The sequence below is a fragment of the Mytilus edulis genome, chromosome 3 (genome assembly GCF_963676685.1).
Source record: "Mytilus edulis chromosome 3, xbMytEdul2.2, whole genome shotgun sequence".
Classification (NCBI taxonomy): Eukaryota; Metazoa; Mollusca; class Bivalvia; order Mytilida; family Mytilidae; genus Mytilus; species Mytilus edulis.
Window position 1 is genome coordinate 20,063,468 of NC_092346.1, and position 21,181 is coordinate 20,084,648.

The 21,181-nt window shown below is 31.6% G+C and overlaps 1 protein-coding gene across 1 annotated transcript in view; it reads right to left on the reverse strand.

Annotated features, from left to right (window-relative positions):
- Positions 1-21,181, reverse strand: part of LOC139515996 (ryanodine receptor-like) — a gene marked incomplete in the record, with an annotated part of 134,798 nt that overhangs the window by 85,644 nt on the left and 27,973 nt on the right. Inside the window, 30 exon segments of the mRNA XM_071305798.1 lie at positions 296-465; positions 1,154-1,273; positions 1,499-1,603; positions 1,880-1,944; positions 2,464-2,597; positions 3,237-3,333; positions 4,191-4,311; positions 4,705-4,789; positions 5,386-5,436; positions 6,021-6,112; positions 6,563-6,636; positions 6,794-6,953; positions 7,327-7,413; positions 7,699-7,802; positions 8,066-8,170; positions 8,546-8,753; positions 9,106-9,295; positions 9,740-9,978; positions 10,826-10,959; positions 11,314-11,432; positions 12,163-12,264; positions 12,537-12,672; positions 13,036-13,100; positions 13,485-13,609; positions 14,063-14,184; positions 15,245-15,412; positions 16,921-17,077; positions 18,934-19,008; positions 19,818-20,008; positions 20,367-20,479. Of these exon segments, the coding sequence (XP_071161899.1) occupies positions 296-465; positions 1,154-1,273; positions 1,499-1,603; positions 1,880-1,944; positions 2,464-2,597; positions 3,237-3,333; positions 4,191-4,311; positions 4,705-4,789; positions 5,386-5,436; positions 6,021-6,112; positions 6,563-6,636; positions 6,794-6,953; positions 7,327-7,413; positions 7,699-7,802; positions 8,066-8,170; positions 8,546-8,753; positions 9,106-9,295; positions 9,740-9,978; positions 10,826-10,959; positions 11,314-11,432; positions 12,163-12,264; positions 12,537-12,672; positions 13,036-13,100; positions 13,485-13,609; positions 14,063-14,184; positions 15,245-15,412; positions 16,921-17,077; positions 18,934-19,008; positions 19,818-20,008; positions 20,367-20,479 (3,714 nt within the window).

Consider the following 21,181-nt stretch of genomic DNA (forward strand, 5'->3'; position numbering starts at 1 on the left):
TTTAATAAACCTTGAATCTTTGCTTTAGATGAAAGTTTTAGCTTTCAGCTTTTAGCTCACACAGAATATATCCCTTTACATTTAAGGTCACGAAAAGCGACTGCAAAAGCGCACATGCTTTTGTCAATCCCTTCAAGAGTTGACTAAAAATTAGCCCGCCTCCTCCGAGTTTGATGGGACTAGTTAGTCAAAATTTCTCAAAATTGTACCTGTGGTCATTTATCTATCCTCTATACGTGATAAGACAAATACCTGTGGTCATTTATCTATCCTCTATACATGATAAGACAAATACCTGTGGTCATTTTACTGCCCCCTATAGATCCTTCACTCATGGCCTCGCTGTAATTCTCTGGCAAGGAATCAGGTGTTTGTTGTTCCTCTTCAATGTCCATTTCATGTCGACGGATATTTTCAAGATTCATTCTCCTCTCAAACGATGTTGGAAAACCAACATGTCTATCTCTGTAAAAAAATAGTAATTGATTGATGAATAATTTAATTAAGATATCTACAGTAATTTCAATGATCTGTTTTATTTCATATTAACAGAAAATGCTGGACAACATGTCCCACTGTTTGATGTATGTTATCCCTATCATCCGTCATTTGTGGAGTGGTTGTTTATGAGGAAACATCTCACTGTCACTTTATTTCATGCAGTATATCCATTTTCATTGTAGATTTCAATGTTAATTTTGCCTACAAAGGCCTTATGATTGTTTGTAATGTTTTTATTTTTGTTTTCTTTGTGTGGGAGGGAGGCAAATCAAACAAGAAAATGGTGATCTGAATAGCTCAGAGTACAATGAATACTCAAACAGCATACCTGCCAACTGTCACTATTTGCGGGGGATTTCTCCCATGGAGGCTCCCAAATTGAAATTTTTACAATGAATTGAGTCATATAAAAGTATGAAGAAGCCAAAAAACAACATGACACTGAATTTGAAGGCCCTCTTGAAGGTTTTTTAGGAGTATGGCAGCCATCTTGCACGCAAAAATTTTGAAAACTTGGCAGGTATGAAACAACCATTTCTATTCTATTATGTACCATAAAATTGCTTAAACTATTTTGATAAAATATTCTGATTATTTCTGTATAAACTATTGATATATAATTGGTTAAAATAATCTGAATTGGTTCACAAACCTATGCAGAAATTCATCTTTGCACTGAACTGGAAGACTTAATCTTAAATATTCCAGATGAACCTTTTCCAGTGTTCCAAAAGTCTTTGACAAAACCTTCAAACAAGGTGTGACATGGCTCCTGTAAAGAGAAAGCATTCATTTTATTAAGTAGGTTGTGACAATAGAGCTTAGTGTTGTATGTTTCAAATTAACAAAGTCAAGAAGTTTGAATGTTGAAGGTCATAAAGGGCCAACTCATGGTAAAATCACAACATATTCAAGCCCCAATGAATTACTTCTTAATTTAACAAACATAGTTTCTGATTCTGATTTGTTCTAAGTTTTGTTATTTAAGTAAACTTACCCTCCAGGTATTCTTTGGATCTGAAGTCTTGGATGATTGTCATCAACAGGTTCAAACAATGGTAAATCTTTACCATACCACAAGGGTACACGTCTTGTCATGTTCCTGTAAAATATATCAGCATTACTCAAACTGAACAATCAAAACTATTGGCTGGAAAAACATGGATGCTTTAGTAAAACTCTGTAAACAATTAACCAGGGTAATTTTTGTTTAATGAGATTACATTGAGAAAACATGTTAATACTAAAACCATTCTTGTGAAAATTATTAAAAAGTAGCAAAAATTAATTCTTTTTTAGAAAAAATCAACAATATGAAATCCTCGTTATAATTGAAACTTCAACTAAGAATGAACGAAAATATTTAAGAAATACTCACACACAGAATGGTTCATATCCCTCTTGTAATCCACAACATGTGAAATATTTCAGAGTATTTACATCCTACAAATCAAAAGTATATAATGAAGAATTTATTGTACATTTAAAAATCACTTTGTGTATTTATTCATGAGATAGACAAAATTATGAAATCATAGAAAAACAGCAATTAGAATTTTTATTATTGCAAGTTTCAAATAAAGAGATATCCAGTTGCATTATACAAGTTTCTAAATTTCTTAAATTTTCAACTTACAGAGATTATTTATTATGTTCATAGACATAAAAGGTTCAAGTATTATATTTTACAGAATTATAAAATTGACGGAAACACTCATCAAATTACTTTGAACAAAGATGTGGTTGAAAATGACTATGTAATTTCTATACTGACAATATTTCCCTTTCACAGAGGTCATTTGATCTTGAAACATTTGAATCAACTTATCTAAAATATTTTCATACTTGTTTATCATATTTCAACAATTTCAAACAAATATTTTCCAGCAAAAATTTCTGTTGATTTCATCTTAGTATATTGCAAAAGACTAAGTTCGTGGTACTATAGCTTTATATGTGTACCTGTCCAAAGTTGAGTTTTGCCTGCTGATAAACTCCCATTGTCATTGCTGGTACATAGTCTGCAACATCTATACCTCGGAAAGCTATTTCCTGTCCTAAATTATCCATCATCAGTTCTCCATTCAAAGAAAAGGCTGAAAAATATCAAAAACAATTATTGTAATAGCCAACAAAATACATTGTCTATCAATAAATTTATGCTATAAGAAAATACATGGTTACCATTGGTAAAGCGGTGCAATGTCCCTTTATAAAAACAACATAGCATTGAGGAAAAAACTGAAAAATTTCACCTCTACAACAAATGAAGAAATTGACGATGAACGATTGAAATAAATACAGAAACACATTAAAAGATAACAAGTTGCTTTTATTGGTCTTTGTTTTTATATAGACCAATTGGACTAGTTTCTTTATATTGAAGACTTGATAACTTTGATAGACCACTAGTCTAAATAACACATGTTAAGACAGTTGGTAAAATAAATTTTGTTACATAGTTACCTAATGCAACATATATGGGGTCAATAAATTCCATATGAGGTTTACTGACCTCATAGATTTAGTGTATAAGGTCACTAGCACAATGTGTCACTAATGATATGTACACCATACCTAAGATATCACAATCAGATGTGCAGTATATCATGGATATGTGTCATGAGATTTTTCATTGAAACTGAGCATTAAAACTATAACTAAGTTTTTCTGTCGCTGATATTAATCCATGTCATCCCTTTGTATATGTTTTCAGTAAACATAATATTACTTACTACAAGTTTTATCATTAAGATCTAACATACAACCAATGATATCTCCAGCTTGCCATATTTTCCCGTACTGCTCACCACCTTGGTTCCATTTTCTACCCTATAATTCAAAGATAAAACATTTTTCAGTATACATGAATCCCAACAGTTTTCATATAGTTTCATGTCTATAAATCTATTTTCATTATATTAGTTGCTGTATAGCCAATTATTGCTTTTTTGTTTATTTTTCTTGTGATCTTTATTCTGGAACTCATTCATCATTTGTTCTTCATGTGATCATCATTTCATATTGTTTATGGTTCATTGCGTACATCACTTTATGTTCTCCAGTTTTAGGAGTTTTATACAGGACAGTGTAGGAACCCGTGTTTCCTTTCCCTTTCTTCTGAGTGACAAAAACTGCTCTGCAGGCCGTGTGCACAACTGCAAGGAACATTCAGCAGACATGTTGTCCAAAGGAACAATTTGTGGCTAACCACAGCGTGAGTTACCTTTAAAACATTACAAATTATGTCTTTACATCAGCGATGAACTGTTTTAATATATTTCCTATGTTATAAAGGAAGTATGAACATTTAACCGTTCAAACTGTTCGTATCTGCGATTAGGTAATTTATTTAGACAGAACCCAACATGTGCAAGAATATTCATCTATTTATTATTATAAAGAACTTTCACAGCTTTATATATCTACGAACTGTTTATCCGTATTTCTCATGGACTTTAATTATCATTGAACACATTGTAAAATTGTATTTATATTTGTATTTTCAGTTTTTCACCTTTTGGATTGGTAGTAAAATAAAAGTCAGCTCCTGATTGTTTTATCTTTACTTAAACCCAGTCATCTTGGTTACACTCACTGGTCCGGCCAGTACAATCTTTTTTGGTATCAAATTTATGACAAATTCTGCAATCTAAATCCTTGTGGTGAACAAAAATATAAAGACTTACCAAAAGTCCATCAAAACCATAAGAAGAACCATCCAAACCGATTTCCACACATGGGCTGGAATCTACCTTGGTCCATCCAACTTTCATGAAGCCTGGTGTCAATACTTCAAATTCATAATACCTATAACACAAAACTGTAGTTCAACGCTACACATAGAAGAAAAGGTGTTTCTTTCAATAGTTCAATCCTAACTATAAGAATTACAAGAAAAACAGTTGACTATAATTTATTTGGAATACAGTAGATAACTTAAAAAAAATTTTGAAATGAATGATTGCGAATCAATTGCTTACTGGTAAATATGTGAGATCTTATTACTGTGATTGGGAACATTTTTTGAAGGAAAATCACTACTGAAATTATGAATGAAAGTTTTCAATATTGCGAACCTGATGGCTGTTTTCACATTCTTAAAAACATCCATTAATTTCTGAATGAACATATTTACAAATCTACTACAATTCAAATGAGGCCAAAAAAAAAACACCAATGAGACAAAATATAAATTTTTACCATTTTCCTGTAGACACAGCATATGTTAGCTGGGTTCTGTAAGTTCTATTTCTAGATTTCTTCTGTCCTAATGCTCTTGATAATGCTACAAAAATAATGTTTCAATTGTCTAAATACTGTTAATTGTTGTAATTTCTGCATTTCAAATAAATTCATAAATCTGTGATACATACAAGATACTTGTAAGAGAACTTGGCAGGCAAACATATATTAAAAGGCCAAATACTTCAAATGAACTGCATAACTGTTAATATACAAACAGTTGGGGATTTTGAATACCAAAAATTAAAAGTAACATGAAGAATTCTGATTACAACAAATCAAATTATTTTAAAACAGCTTTTGACACAATTTAACTTGAAAAGAAAAGACCCTTTGCATGGATTATTTGGCAATAGTATGTACATAATAAAATACTTACATAAATTGAAAAAAAAAAACTTATTATTAAAGAATCAGATGTATTCAAGATATTTTCGTACACACGTGTATAACATGATACGAAAAACACCCCTTCACTTTACACGAAAACGGAACAGAGTGCATATAAAGAAAACATCAGTAAATAAATAAAGCTAAATATAAAAAAGTATCTATCTAGTTAAAAACCTGAAAATGAACACACCACATAAATATTTAAAAGCATAATGAAATAATAAATAAATAAATAATGTTGCATACCTGTATTTTTTAAATTTCCATAGTTCAGCAAATGATCAAATAGTTTACTTCCTTAGAAAGCATTAAAATAAAACACATTGCAGAAAATAAAATGATGCAGCCACAACATTGGGGATTTAAAAGGATCTGGATGGGGGTCCTTTATTTCTTTATTCTATAACTTTTTAGACCATTATTCTCTATTACTTATCTATTTTTAACCTTACTCTCTTATACATTACATAAATCAGCATCTCATTATTCTCCATTCTTTCTTTTTTTTTGCCTATTTTAATCTATTTTTCATATTTTATTAATCTTTATTCAGAACTTTTTACCCATTATTCTGAAAACTCCATCCAGAGCCTCAATTAACAATGCATACAATTACAGCATAAACTATACATGCATTAACCAAATGTTTGCCAGGACTCTATTTAATTTCAAATTATCTTTTCGTTGATCAAGACCAGAAGCACACACAATAACTATAAATATCACATAAAATGATATTACAATAATTAAGTAAAACAACTTAATTACAAATTTTTACAGTTATGGAAATGTCCGACTGCTGTTAAAAAATCAAAATGCCAATACAATAACAACACTTTTTCCATGCTTGATTTTTAGGTCATGAAGGATACACAATTTACCTGTTTGTGCACTTTCACCAGTCTCACTGGTTGGAGGTTCCAAATTGTATCCATAGGCAAGGAGCGTCTTGACTGTTTGATTTGCTTGATCCCTTTTAAGACAATACATTATAAATATAATGAAAAGAGAACACATGCAATGATTTTAATTGGTTAAATAAGAAAAGATGTGAACAAAATTGAGATAACTATTCAAAAGTTTACCTTTGTAATTTAAGTTCATTTTGTGAAATACTTTCATTAGATAAATCAATCATAATATATTTTAATGGAATTTGAAACACAAACATTTGATGTGGAAAATGGTCTGTTTTATACAAGTTTATTCAAGACTATTCAAATAATTGTTTTGATTTCAAAAAATATTCCTATTATGAAAGACCTTTTATTCAAGTAAGTTGTGCTTAGAATTACCATAGTTTGGATTGAACTATTTTGATTACATGAGCTATATTTCATTTTGCTCAAAACTTCTTAACTGAATTGACAACTTAGGAAACTGCAAATGTGTCAAAGCACTGTCATGTAATGTTAAGATTTACCTGTTAGCCTTTTTAATGGAATCATCCACTTTGTTGTATGGCACAAGATGAGGACTTCTTTTGTTGTGTAGGTCCTTAAAATATAAATTCATAACAATATTAAATACATGATCATTAAAATAATCTATCATTTTACAACAAAATTTTTCCATAAGGTTACTCAGAATTACAGATTATTCAAATCTTTTATTATTTATCCAAATTTATTCCCCTTTTTTGTGAATATTTTACCTCATAAGTTCCGTATGTCCAGTTATGCTTTATTCTGTCTTTAGCCCAGACATTATGTGTATTCTCTGCCAGCAATTCTACCAAGTCTTCCATCAACTCATTCAGGGTCACATATGACAGATCAAGAGGTGCTGGTTTGTATCCATTACTTTGTAAGAAACTATTAAATATATACAATAAAATAGTCATCATATATACAGTTTTGATATTCTCTACAAAGTCTACAAATATATAACACACAAGTTATCTTGATTGATTTTATAAATTATTTCAAACATTTAAAATCAGGAGTACAGCATCAACAAACTTTGGGCTCCAATGAATTTTCAATTCCTGTTTCTGCAATCACATTAAATAGTTATTCTATTTCTGAATTTAGGTAATGTGTATAGCCATTCAAGTTGTAAAATATAAAAGATTTAAAAAAAAGACTTGTAGTAATAAGAAAAATGTGTACACAATTCCATGAATCATATATGTCAAATGTATACACCAATTTAAAAATTTAAAAAAAACTAAATAATACGACTCACTTGTTTGGCAATTTATGTGTCTTCATTCTGTTATTCTCTTTCTTCTGATTATCCATACTGATGTGATAACCTAATGCTAGTAATGTCCTGCAATAGATATGATTATAGCGTTAGTACAGTACCCCTAATCCATATCATATATAATTAGTTCTGATTTCAAATGCTCGCAACGTCTGATAGATTTTTAACTCTTGACATTTAAATTCCATATTAATATTAATTTTAAAATTACTTGCTAAATATCTGCCAACTCCCCTTTTGACATTACTTTAATGTCAAACTGAGACCCTAAGCATAAATTCATACTTCTTTTTTCAAAGCCTTATCCAGACAGTTTCTTTTCTGTCAGTGGGACTTTCTCAAACCTATTACCTTAATGTTTCGAAAGAAACTGTGATAACATATTTCTTTTCTGTCATGGGGACTTTCTCAAAGCTATTAACAGCTGGATTCTTCTTTCTTTGGTCATCCCTCACCTAAAAATGAAAAATATATTTCTTGTATGAAAATACATGATAGTAAAATTTTCAATCAATTTATATGACAGTATCTAGCCAATTTATGGTGGTTTTTTTTATTGATAAACACTAGTTAAGTTTTCTTTCACCTATAAGTTGGTTGTTGATTCAGGTCTTTTTCTTGTCTTGTAGTTTACAATATCTTCATTATCACTTTTGATAAACACTAAATAGAAATATAGCAGATAGCTACAAGCACAAATTTAAAAAAAAATATTTACCTCACCAAATGACCATCCTTGTTCTATCTTACTAGCAGCCCAAACCTCATGTAAATTTTCTGCTAATCTATCACGAACATTTTCTATGTAAGCTGGAAGCTGAATCTGAAAATAAAAATAAAAAGTTTTTCTGCTGAAACTTACATTTTTTAATAAAATTTCATGACCTATCAATTAACATGGTAAATGAGTGTCATTTATTAAAATATTATGGTATATGTATATCAAAATGTAAATTTTTATCTAACCAATTTGCTTTTAAAACTAAAGGGTGACAAAAAGGGTAAGCAATTAAAAATCTTAAAAAGATAGCCCAACGCATGGAACATTTACTATTATCAATGAGGACAGGAGAAGAACCAAAAGTAGCCCTACTAAAATTCACTCTCATTAGCCTTTTCATTCATTTTTCATAAAAAGCTGAGTGATTTTGGTTGATATAAACAAATTTGGTTTAAGGTTTAATTATTTAAAACTTACATTAGCAGTATCTACTGGTTTTGGCACATATGGGGTGTATTCTATTTCCATTGGTCCGTGTATGACATTTCTGTGGATGTCTCCAAACCAGAAACACTGGTCCAACTTTAGTTTCTCTTTAGGGAGTAATGCTTCTATGGCTGGTGAATGTCCATCTGGTAGTTCAAACTTAAATTTACCATGATCTCCACCAAATACAAAGCGACAACTATAAAAAATAAAAACATTGAATCCAAGTTTTACTACTAAATTTCATTCCCAAAACAGTTTTTGCACAAGAAAGTAGGATCTGACATGAACTGCTGATATATTAATCCAGAGTTGTATAAATAGCATAAAATTGTTAAATGAAATATACAATGTATATCCAAAATATACCACAAAATATTGTGACTGCCTGATAATGAGGTAAATAAAGAGGATTTAGCTATAAATCCATGCCATTTATTCTATTTTTTGTATCAGACAATAAAAATGCAGTCTTTTGAATTCAGAAAGGTGAAGTAATCATCTTCAAAGTTTATTTTCTTGCATGTTTCAGATTTTCCTGAACTTCATACCTTACTCGAGCTGACATTGACACAACTGGGAAGAACAGACCATCAAGATTGAAATCCTTGAAGACACCTCTGACCTTGATACCATTCAAGGTGAAAGTTATCTGTGGTACAGAAAGGTCAAGACAACAACCAATCACATCACCATGTTCTAACTGGTGACCACTTCTTCTCACCTGCTTTGATTTCCCACCTGTAATCAAATGTTTTAAAATGAACTGAAAGGATTGTTTATAATTTTATACAAAAAGCACGAATTGCTAAAATATAACAAAATATAAAGTACTGCCTTTCAACTATGAAATGTAGAGGGTTTAAGAGTAAACAAAAGAACAGATGACATAAAGAGTGTCAAGGAACCTTAAATTATTAATCTTTTCAGGTCACCATCTTCTTGTCCAATTGTAGTTATACCTATGCATTTTACAACACCATTCAAAGCAACCTCTCTCTGAACGAACTTGAAATCTTTCCATCTCAGATGAGTAGCATTGGGTTAAACTGTCTATCTGAGAGTTATTCAAGTTTTATGGCAAAGAAGTTGATGATACAGTCTGAAATATATTGGTAATTTGAAAATATCTACAAAATTATCAGAATTTACACCATAAATAAAAATAACTTCCTCTGAACTTACCTGTCCATAAATTGACACCATCAAATGCATAGGAATACAAATCATCACCAACAGCATTGCCTCCCCATTGTTCTCCTCCTCCAGGGTAGGGTACAAAACCATTGGTATTGGCGACGCCCACTCTAAGAGTGGGTGGAAGATGTGTAGCTGATTCAAACTGGATTACAACAAGTTCAAAATACCATTTCTTGTACATGGCTGATCCATCTAATACTCCTACATATATATTTGGCTTAATACTGAAAAAAGAAACATGTAAAACTTTATTTAATTTTGCTTTGGTCCTTGTTGACTTCACAGAGATTTATTTTCAATGTTTTTTATCATTTTCTTAACACATTAATGTATAGGAAGATCAAAATTTAACAAATTCTAGTCCCTTTTGTTTCAACTTGCAAAAGGAGCTTAAGGGGGCTTGCAGGTCTAAATCAAATTTTTTATTTAATATAAGATTTCGCCAATTTTTTCTATAAATGAACTTTATCTTATACCTAATAGAAAAATAAAATAAAAAAGGGGGGTCACCGATCATTTACGCTCACAATCTGACTTCGAAAGAAGCATACATTTTTGTAAAGGTACTTTTTTTCTGTTGAACTAATAGGAGAAAAAGAGGTAATATCGAAATAAAAAACGAATTTAATTACAAAAATCGCTTAAATTTTACAATTATTTAGTTAATGTATAGCTTATTTGAAAACAATAATAAAAAATATAGGTCACCGATGAGTAAAAAAAGATATTTCAATTTTAATGACAAAAAATAGCATTTTTGCACCAAAGGGAGATAATTTGGAGCTTTTTTCATGATATAAACATTTTCAAAGTTATCTGGGGCCAACACGAATTGATTTTTTGGAATAATTTTTGTACCACATAGTAAAGTAACAACTACTAAAGGTAATAAATACAATTTGTAATGAAAAATAAAAGTTTATTTTTTTTCTGAAAATCTTATACCCGCGAGCCTCCTTAAATAAGTTGTTTGCAGTATTTATCAATATATCCAACTAGTTTTGTATGCAGTATATTCAAGACATGGAAACAGATAATCACAGATAGGAATTTGACTGGTTCTACATTTACCTTGCAACATGGTCAACCAGTTTTGTCTGCAGCAGTAAATCTCGGCCAGGTAACAGGTTATCACAGATAAGATTCTGATTGGTTCTAACAGCTACTCCACTCCCTACACACAAGGAACGTAAAACATCTAGCACCTACAAGTCAGAACTCTGTGTTAGATTTTGGAAAAAATACAATAATTTTTCTAAATTGATACTATGATGGAATTTAAGAGTATGTTTGAACTCAAAGTGGGTATAGATTATTTATTTTACATGTATGGGAGAAATGTTTTTTCTTGCTTACTAAAGATTTCTAGTTCAATAATTTTTGGACTATGGTTTTCTATTTTGTATGTAATCATTAAGGGCACCATTCATATCAAATCTATAGCTTGATTGAGACCATAATCATTACTGTTGTAAGTCTGCTAGTTAAGTTTGAATGTTTATAAATTCTATTTGACGTTAATCTTGCTATGGTAAGTAGCAATGTCAATTAAGACATACCTTTGGATCTCTGCCAGCTCTGTCTATCAATGATATGATTGTAATGATGTGTTTCTCTTTGATCATGTTGAGAGCTTCAGGACTGTCTATTAGTACACAATGTAACACATCTAAGACTCCTAAAATTAAAAATAGAAATCATATTTGTTTAGTGCTTTCTAAAAATAGTACATGAAGTCCTCGGTGGCCAAGTGGTCTAAGTAGTTCTACTACTGTAATCCCTGAACCAGTCAACACAGAGGTTGTGAGTTCGAAACCTGCTTCTGCGGTTGCACTCAACTCCAATCTTTATTGACTAGGATTGTCAGTTTTCCTATCAAAGGTCATGGTTTTCTCCGGGCACTCTGGATTTCTCTCCTAATAAAAACTCCCCGACAAGAAATAGCCCCAAAGTGACGCTTAAAACTGGTTTTATAACACCAACAATGAATAAAAGTACATTGTATATTCAGTTGCTAAAAGGAAAAAATAAATGTTTCAGCAAATAAATTAGTGGTATATCTGAAACATCTTGCTGTTATTGATCATAGTTGGACATATACTAAAATGTTGGATATTAACAAAGTACTGTAAATTCTGATCAAATTGATATAAGAAGATGTGGTATGATCTGTTATCAATTTACTATTGATTTACTAGATTGTTTTTTTTTTTTGCATAAAAGTTTGAAGTAGAGATTCACCATAGCCAAGATGCTAGATTAGTTTTAATAGCATCAAGTACATATTTGGGAGACCAAAAAATATAGACCTTAGATGTTTCTATTTTCATTTCACTAAAATGGTGCAAGATGTTTTAGTACAAGATTAAGCATCAAAGCCTACTTATATTTTTAACCAATTAACCTACCTGTTGATGACTGCTGACTTTCTAACCTACTGACAAGCCAGTCAAGTCGATAGGATTGAGCAAACTGAGCACAGTTGGCACGGTTACCACGAATCATGGCAGCTAGGGAAATAGAAAAGTCAAATTATAAATACTGAATTGGCGAGTAATACTTTATAAAACTTACTTAAAATTTGTATTCACTAAATATTAAATGTTAAACAACAATACTTTTAATATTTCTTTATAATTCGTATTTGTTAAAGTAACTGGTTCTAACTGAACAATTCAAACCTAGTTTTTTTCTTTTTCATCTTCTAGATCTGGAGAATTTTAAATAGTACATACAAAATGGCTATGAATATATAATTCGATATATGTGCATAAATTCCTACCTAACAGCAGATATAAATAACTTGATATGTCATCCCATTTACTAGCTGCCTCCTCGCCTGCATAATGGGCAAAGTGTCGCCTACTTTTATACTGGATGAACTTGTCAATGGTTTCCAGAATGAGAGCAATCATACCCTGAAAATGAACCATCATAATAATCAAAACAAGATTTTTTTGGTAAGTATTTGCAGTATACTAGTTTTAAACATAAACTTGGGAATCATTTATTCACAGATTTTTTCAACTTTAGTAAAGACATGTATGATCATATACAATTTTATATTAAGGTTTCCCAGATTTTGTCCTAAAAATCAGTAAATAATGTCTAAAACTATGTTAAATTCCTGACCCAAAAAGTTGATTCCTTACTAACCAAACTGTTCCCATTTGAATCCAACACCCCAACCCCTTCATAAAAAGACAAACCCAAAACCCTAATTCTTAAATACACTGGATTTGAATAATCCATATGTTAACTATAATTTTAAAGTAAAGTACCTCTTCTTGGAATAAATCTTGTCTATTTCTAAGAGCTCTGAGCTTATTTTGCTTTTCTTCATGCTCTGAAAAATAAATTTAAACAAGGTTTTATGTTTTGTTGTTGTTGAGTTGCCGTCTAAATGATGTGTATCAACATCTCCTTTAATTATTTGATTAACACTACAATGGTACTCTTTTCAACTTAAAGCCTCTACAGTATCACCTACAGTTACAAAATATTACAGTCATAACTGTTTTTTCACAAATATAAATGAATTGTTCTGAAATGGACAAATAAATTAAACAACACAAATCAAGTCATCATATAATCATAATTGTTTGCAATTTCAAATATATGCATCATTGAATTTAAACCTTGTGGCTCATTATTTTCATAAAGTAAAGCCTTTATTTATTAAGCTAATTATGAAATAACTAAAACGTAATATAAAACTTAGAGCATATACCTTCATCTACACCAGGTTGAGCAAAATAGTCAATGAGGTCTTCAAGGCACTTCAATACTTCTGAAAGACTAATTCTACCCCAGGCATGACTACTTCTGCCCTCGGTCTTTAAAGCATCTAGTGCTCTGAAAGTTAATAAAAATCAATGAAAATGGATTCTTAGACAATTTAGCCTATGCAGGTCTAACAATTTATAAGCCTTATCCTACTTCCATTCCTGTCAACAGCCATCAAAAACTATCCTTACTTCATGGTTAAAATAAAGATCAACTGAAATATTAGGGGAATTGCTAAACAGAGTAAAGACAACAGTGTAAGCAGCTATCAAAACTGTGAAGAAGGATATAATGCTCAAACTTAAACTTATGATTATATTGTTATTTCAAGAATATATAATACTTTTATGTCTTAACTTTCAAATTAACATACATCATTTACTTTAGTCAAAAGCGTTTCCATACTCGTTACACATCAATGAGACTAAAACTGTACTAAAAATTCATAAGGGTCAATATTTCAGCAAAAAAAACTATTTAGTAGCTACTTTTTAATTTACTCTCTTGTTCATCTAAACTTACTTATTAAATCTGTTGAATATAGACTGACACTTCCTGATAACTCTAGCAGATCTTGATTCTTCTTCTTGAGCTCGGGAAAATGTAAAACCATCATCCATGTGTCCCTCAATCAACATTACAGCCTACAGAAACAAATAATATCTCATAAAACATAGATTCAAAATTACAAACATTTCCTATGAATGACAATTATAGCATAAACAATGCACATATTTAATTAACTTTTCATAGTTAATAAAAAACTCTTAAAGAAGTAGTTAGGACAACATTCCTAATGCGCCTCGAAATGAGGAACTCAAAAGTCATGTGTAAAGAAAAAATCTCTGTGTAGTGATATTGGACATGTTTCCATTTTTTAAAAATGACTGAACTTAACCATTTGTGGTGATTAGGAAAGTAGAGGAACATAGAATAAATGTGTAAAAACTATGGAGCTATTAAATGTGTTCAAAGTATTAAATTTTCAAAGAACTTATTGTGTTAAAAAGGGGATATTTTACCACAAGGAGCCGCATCACAAAAGGATGTTTGGGGTATGCTAATTTACGGAAAAAGTAATCTCACTTTGTACCCCGAAAATTTAACCACATATGTGAAAATGTCACAGCTTCGAAACGAGCTATCATACATATCCAAGTTTACAATATGGACTGAGCTACAGGAAAAAACGTTACCATTACCGCCTATGTAAAAACAATTAAAGATTTTGACCCAGTTAGATCAAAATTGCAAAACTCAAATACGGTTAGATTCATTCTTATTCAGTAGTTACCAATTTTTCACGGATGTCGTCGGTAAAGATGAACCACCGATTCAAATTTTCAACAACTTACAAATTTTCTATAGACTTGAATGTAGACTTTCGAAAATCCACAAAATCAAGCATCCACAAAAAATACAATTTTTCCTAAATCCTGAATATCAGTTCCCACATAAATCAATAAATCCAGAGTAAATCAAAATGCAAGATCCCATCTATCAAGAAGCTTCACAGGGGTGGATCCAGCCATTTATAAAGGGGGTTCCTAATCCACGATAAAAGGGGGGTTCCAACCATATGTCCCCATTCAAATGCATTGATCATCAGAAAAAAAGGGGTTCCAACCCCCCAAACTATCCCCTAGATCTGCCACTGCTTCACATGAGCAATTTCAATTGAGCTTATTTGTAACTTATACATACCTTTTTCACTTCCAATTTTCCAACTCCTCTTTTCTTTGTTTCGTAAGTTTGATATGATAACCATCGACTAGTCTCACAGTGTTGTATGAATACCATGGAGTCTCCATACTTGATGTCAGACTTTCCCATTCCTTCATCTTCTCTTCCCTCTGTCTGTTTCTTGTCATCCTAACAATAAAATTAATGAAGGTTGAACATCAATGTTGAGTATATAACAAAAAAGATCTACACACTTTTCTCTCAAGTTTATGCTTTCAAACTACACGAAATTTATAAGTTCATAATCAGGGCTTTCCATTGAAGCTGGTAGCCGGCAGAAATTTGCCGTTTGCGGTGGTTTCAAGTGCCGGCTACTTCACTGATAAAAATATAAATTCAAAAAGACAAAAATATCTTTTTCAAATGTTTACAGGCAGCCGAGAGATGTATTGTCGCAAAGTCGCGGTCACGATAAACAAGGATGAGAAGTCAGTGTTTACCTTGGGCTAAACATAGTTCACATGAATTCAGGTCACTGATTGGCTGTCTATTTAAAGTCAGAATGCATAGTTTCTTTTCAAAGATGACAAGAGAGACGTTACGGTGGTCATTAAACGATAACAATAGAGACGTTCCGATGGTCATTAACTCGTTGGCTTTTTTTTTGGCTTTTAAAACGTGAAGACAATCAGATAGGATGACAATCTTATGTTATGGAATAATAGCAGTCAAATTAAAGAAAATATAGTAGATCATATTGTTCAGAATCTGGAAAACAGTATCTTTTGAAGTTCATTTTTCAAAACCCCGTAGTGTTCAGAGAATCAAGGTCAAAAACGAAAGTAGAATATTGTCAACTCGACCACAAATAAATAACATTTCCACATGATTTATGTATCCGACTTATTGAACAGTATACAAAAAAGCGAGAATAAGAGGATATAACAATTTTCTATCAATTTGAGAAATAATTGTATGATTTAAATACGCATAACAGTCTTTATAGAGAAAAGGGGGGTCATTTGTTTACAAATGCATGTAGTTATGCAAAATAAATCGATCAAGATTTCTAACAAACCGAATTATTATATAAATAAAACTCCTTCACAAGTAAATGAATTTTAAGCATAAGGTAATAAAAATAAAAAACTATAACATAAAAAAAAAATGAAATTTCTTTGAGATTTTTTTTTTCTTCAATTTCATACATAAAAAATGGTCATTTGAAAGATGAAATTAGGTGCCAGGAGATTGTGAGAATGCAGGATTTTGCTCTATTTATGCCAGAGCTTCTCGGGGCCTTGAGGGGCCCCCAGACCCCCTGCCGTAAGGCACCAAGATTACAGCTTGGTGGGCGTCCAGCTTCGCCAAACGCATGTTACAGCCGCCTATTATTTCAATTGAGCCTTCTACTTCAATTTCAAGGGAAAGCCCTGCATAATTAAATTTACTATTGAAATTTTTTAAAAAGTCTTTCATTACAACTTTTTTTCACATCTTTAAAAAATAAGCCCTTGAAAAATGCAAATATTTGATTCACCCAAAATTTCAGTGTTTTTCTTTTTAGCAAGTTTAAACTTTAAACTCCTATATATTTAGATATGTGGTTAAATGTAAAGACCTGTTTCTGAACAAATTCTTTTTTTAATTAGATATAAAAATTAATTTCGTAGAGAAGAAACCAAATCACTACCTACCTTTGAGCTAAATAAGAAGAATGCAACAGCTTGTTCCTCAGCTTTCTGGCGATGTACTGTTACTACTTGGTTGTCAGTGGTAACTGCTAAATATCGGCCAGATGTCACATGACGTAAACGACACTGCTGTCCCCATCCCATGAATCCACCAGCCCATCTACAAACAGACAAGTAATATTTTTGTGTAAAATACTGAGAACTAGTTTAAAATATGATATGCTCTGAGATTGTACAAATATCTCTTTCCTCTAATTTAATATGTGTGCTTAATTGGATAAATGAGTTAATTTATTCAAAATTTTCAGCTAACAATTATCAAGCTAGAAAGCCCTCTTCAAGGGGACATATTGAGATTTGTGCTTGACTGTCAGTTATGGTGTGAAAAAATGATCATCACTGAAAACCATAAGTTTACCCTGTTTTTGGTAATAGGGTTTGTATTGGTTGGTCTGGTTTTCTGTGTTGTGATTTGGGAGCTGTTGTTTGTTTTTATTTTTTTGCTATATGGTTTTCATTTTGTTTTCGTATTTATTATCTTGAGCCTCTCTTTTAGAAATTCAGTTTTGGTTTCCATGACTACTGATAATTGTGGGTCTCAGTGGGGTCTAAGCGTGATGCGGGATTGCTGATTTTTTGTAAGCGTGATACGTGAAAGACAAATTATTGTGGCGTTAAAAATGGGAAATGAGGTCTTGTGGGACCAGGGAAATGACAAAATAAAGGGCTGCGCTTTAGCGCATGATACGCCCGTTGCTCTTTTAACTTGTCTTTTATGCTTTAAATGAATTTATATGCAGTGGCGGATCCAGAAATTTCCATAAGTTGGGGCCCACTGACTGACCTAAGAGGGGGCCCGCTCCAGTCACGCTTCAGTGATTCCTTATATAAGCAACCAATTTTTTTCCGCCTCTGATATGATCAACTAGAAATATATATACAAATCAAAAGGGATGTTACATTGATATATTCACCAAAGTTTCATAAAATCCCCCTTTTTTAAGTATAAAAATTCATTACTTAAGAAAACGTAAAATCTAAAATTTATAAAAATGGAAAGGGAGCTTATGTCAATAGATATAAACAATTTATCAAAGTTGCATAAAATTTTGTGAAAGTGTTAGTTATTGTCCCAAAATTGGAAAATCCCTCCTTTTTTAAGCATAAAAATTCATAACACGGAAATATAAAATCTGAATTTAAAAAAATTGAAAGGGAGCTTACATCAATAGATATAAACAATTCACCATAGTTTCATGGACATTGGTGAAAGCCTTTTTGAGTTATTGTCCGAAGTGTTGAAAATCCCCCTTTTTTTTATGAATAAAGCCCCATAAATCCAAAACTTAAAATCTGAAATTTATAAAAATTGAAAGGGAGCTTACATCAATAGATATGAACAATTCACCAAAGTTTCATGGACATTGGTGAAAGCCTTTTTGAGTTATTGTCCGAAGTGTTGAAAATCCCCCTTTTTTTATGAATAAAGCCCCATAAATCTAAAACTTAAAATCTGAAATTTATAAAAATTGAAAGGGAGCTTACATCAATAGATATAAACAATTCACCAAAGTTTCATGGACATTGGTGAAAGCCTTTTTGAGTTATTGTCCGAAGTGTTGAAAATCCCCACTTTTTTATGAATAAAGCCCCATAAATCCAAAACTTAAAATCTGAAATTTATAAAAAATGAAAGGGAGCTTACGTCAATAAATATAAACAATTCACCTAAGTTTCATGGAAATTGGTGAAAGTGTTTTTGAGTTATTGTCCGAAGTGTGGACGACGGACGGACGGACAGACAACGGTATACCATAATACGTCCCGTCTAAAAGACGGGCGTATAAAAATGAAAATTGCTTACGTACATAGTGTAAGCGGAATACGGGAATCTGACAAAACAGTAAGCGGGATCCGTCATCGGAACCCCCCAATGAGACCCCCATAATTGTCTCTTTGACAATTTCACCAAATCTCAGAAATATATAATGCACCATCTATTACTGATTAACTTACTTTGTTCTTATAATTTCAATTCTCCACAGAGATCTAGCATGACTACATACTGCACCAGTTTCATACATTACAGCACTGAAATCATATAACAGAAAAAATGTTAATCTTTAGATAGATAGATAGAACAGTCAGTCAATCATATTTCTTTACACAAAATATACTTTCTAAGAAAAAACTTGATGTAAATGTTAGTGTTTTAATTTAAAATGATAGAGTAAAGATGCCTGCAAAATGATGAATATATCCTTTGTGTTCTATTATGGTTCAATGTGTCTGTCTAGTTATAAATCACAGAGTTTACCTCCTGGTTATGTTCAAAGTTTTGATATGTAGCAAATTTGAATTTTTAGCATTGATTGGTAATTATAGTATAACTAATCGCCGTATTTGAATATCAAAAATAAGACAACGCGTGACCGAACGACGCATGGATTAAACGAGTGTGCAGCACGAGTTTAATCCATAGCGGCGTTCGGTCACAAGTTGTCTTATTTTTGATATTCAAATACGGCGATTAGTTATTCTTTTTATTACATTGGCAAATGGCTTTTTTTTTATGAAATTAATGTAAAAAATGTAAGGAACTATATCTTTTTCCTACGCATTGACAATTTGTTTTGATCCGACGTTATCGACGTCTTGACAACGCCTATTGTTGTATGACGTCAGAGAGTGAAATAACCATGTTTATTTCACATGTGAAATTATCGGTTTTTATTTAAATGGGAAATCAATGTAATTCATTGCAACCAATGTAATAACTACAGATAATTACTCAAGCTTCATTTTATGTAGTTCATTAGAAACTGAAACCTGATTTTTTCGTCAAATAAACAAATGAAAACGTATACACCAACTTTAACCAATAATTCAAAAATTTATACCTGAATTCATTATCACTTCCAGCTTCGGGTATTGCTAGACATTCATCCATGTGACCATGAAACAGACGAATAACATCGCCACCGAACACGTAACCTAGACATTTGTTTCTGATTCCTCCAGAACACATAGGGACTACTGTCCATAGAGTCTGTTGGAATGATGCTATAACCATACTGCCTCCACCAATATGCTGCAAAATTTACATTAAAACTGTTATTCACTGAAGAAAAACACCACTTATCATGTGTATTAATATCTATCTTAGTAATTAAAACTAATTATCGTATAGATAATAGTGATTTATATGAAATAGCTTGATTATTTTTACTCAGCACACTCATTTAATCCATGAGGCATTAAGTCATGTTTGGCCTTATTTTCTTTATTCAAATATGGCAGTTAGCTATTCTAAAAGTGACAGTAGCTACACACATTCAGTATAAATCTCTCTGCTCCAATCTTTTGCAAATATACTTTAAGAACATTCAAAAGCAGATTGAAATTTTTGTCATCCAAAAATTTGTTAAAAGTAAAGTATCTATACTTACAAGGTATCTTTCTGAGGACACACTAACAAGTATAAGGTCATCTCCAACTCGTACTTTTTCACCTTCTGACCTTTGTTTGGATGCTGGATGGATGGTCCACCAACATGCTTCTCCTGTTGAGAAAAAAAACCCACAAACTTATTTCTATTTAGTACTTTTTAAACATACATCAGGGCGTTAAATGCCGACCGGCATGAAGAGGATAGGTGAGGTGAGGTGACTTTTTAAGCATACCTTTAATGAATATTTACAAATAAAGTGACTCTTAGATTATAATCCCCCATACTGTGGATTCGGTTATTATTCATGGAATACCAATATTAGTGGGTATAGGTGAACCATGAATTTCAATGTTCGACTAAAGTACAAATTTTCTATAGGCTTGCTTGCCGACTTTGTCATGTCCACGAAATCAAATATCTGCTAATACAATTTTCCTCAATCCATGAAATTGGTACCCCTTAAAAAATGAAGTAATCCATAGTAATTCAAAAGTATTATTACTCAATTTATTTCACTTGACTGGGCGGAGTTTATCCAGTTCGCTCATAATAAATCAGTCCATCTATAGATAGGTGTTTTAGGATACACTCATCAATGCATTGTCCAGTCATTCTTTTGTAAATTCCTTTGAGGTCACTGATAGGTGATTAGAAATCAGTAATAACTATAATGGCAATCATCGTTATCACACACATTTTCAAATCGACTGTCCTCATGCAAAGGACAAGGTACACTAAGGGCCGTATTTGGCCCCCTATTTTGTCAAAAAATCATTTTCATCTTATAAATGAACTGAGCATCATAAAATATCT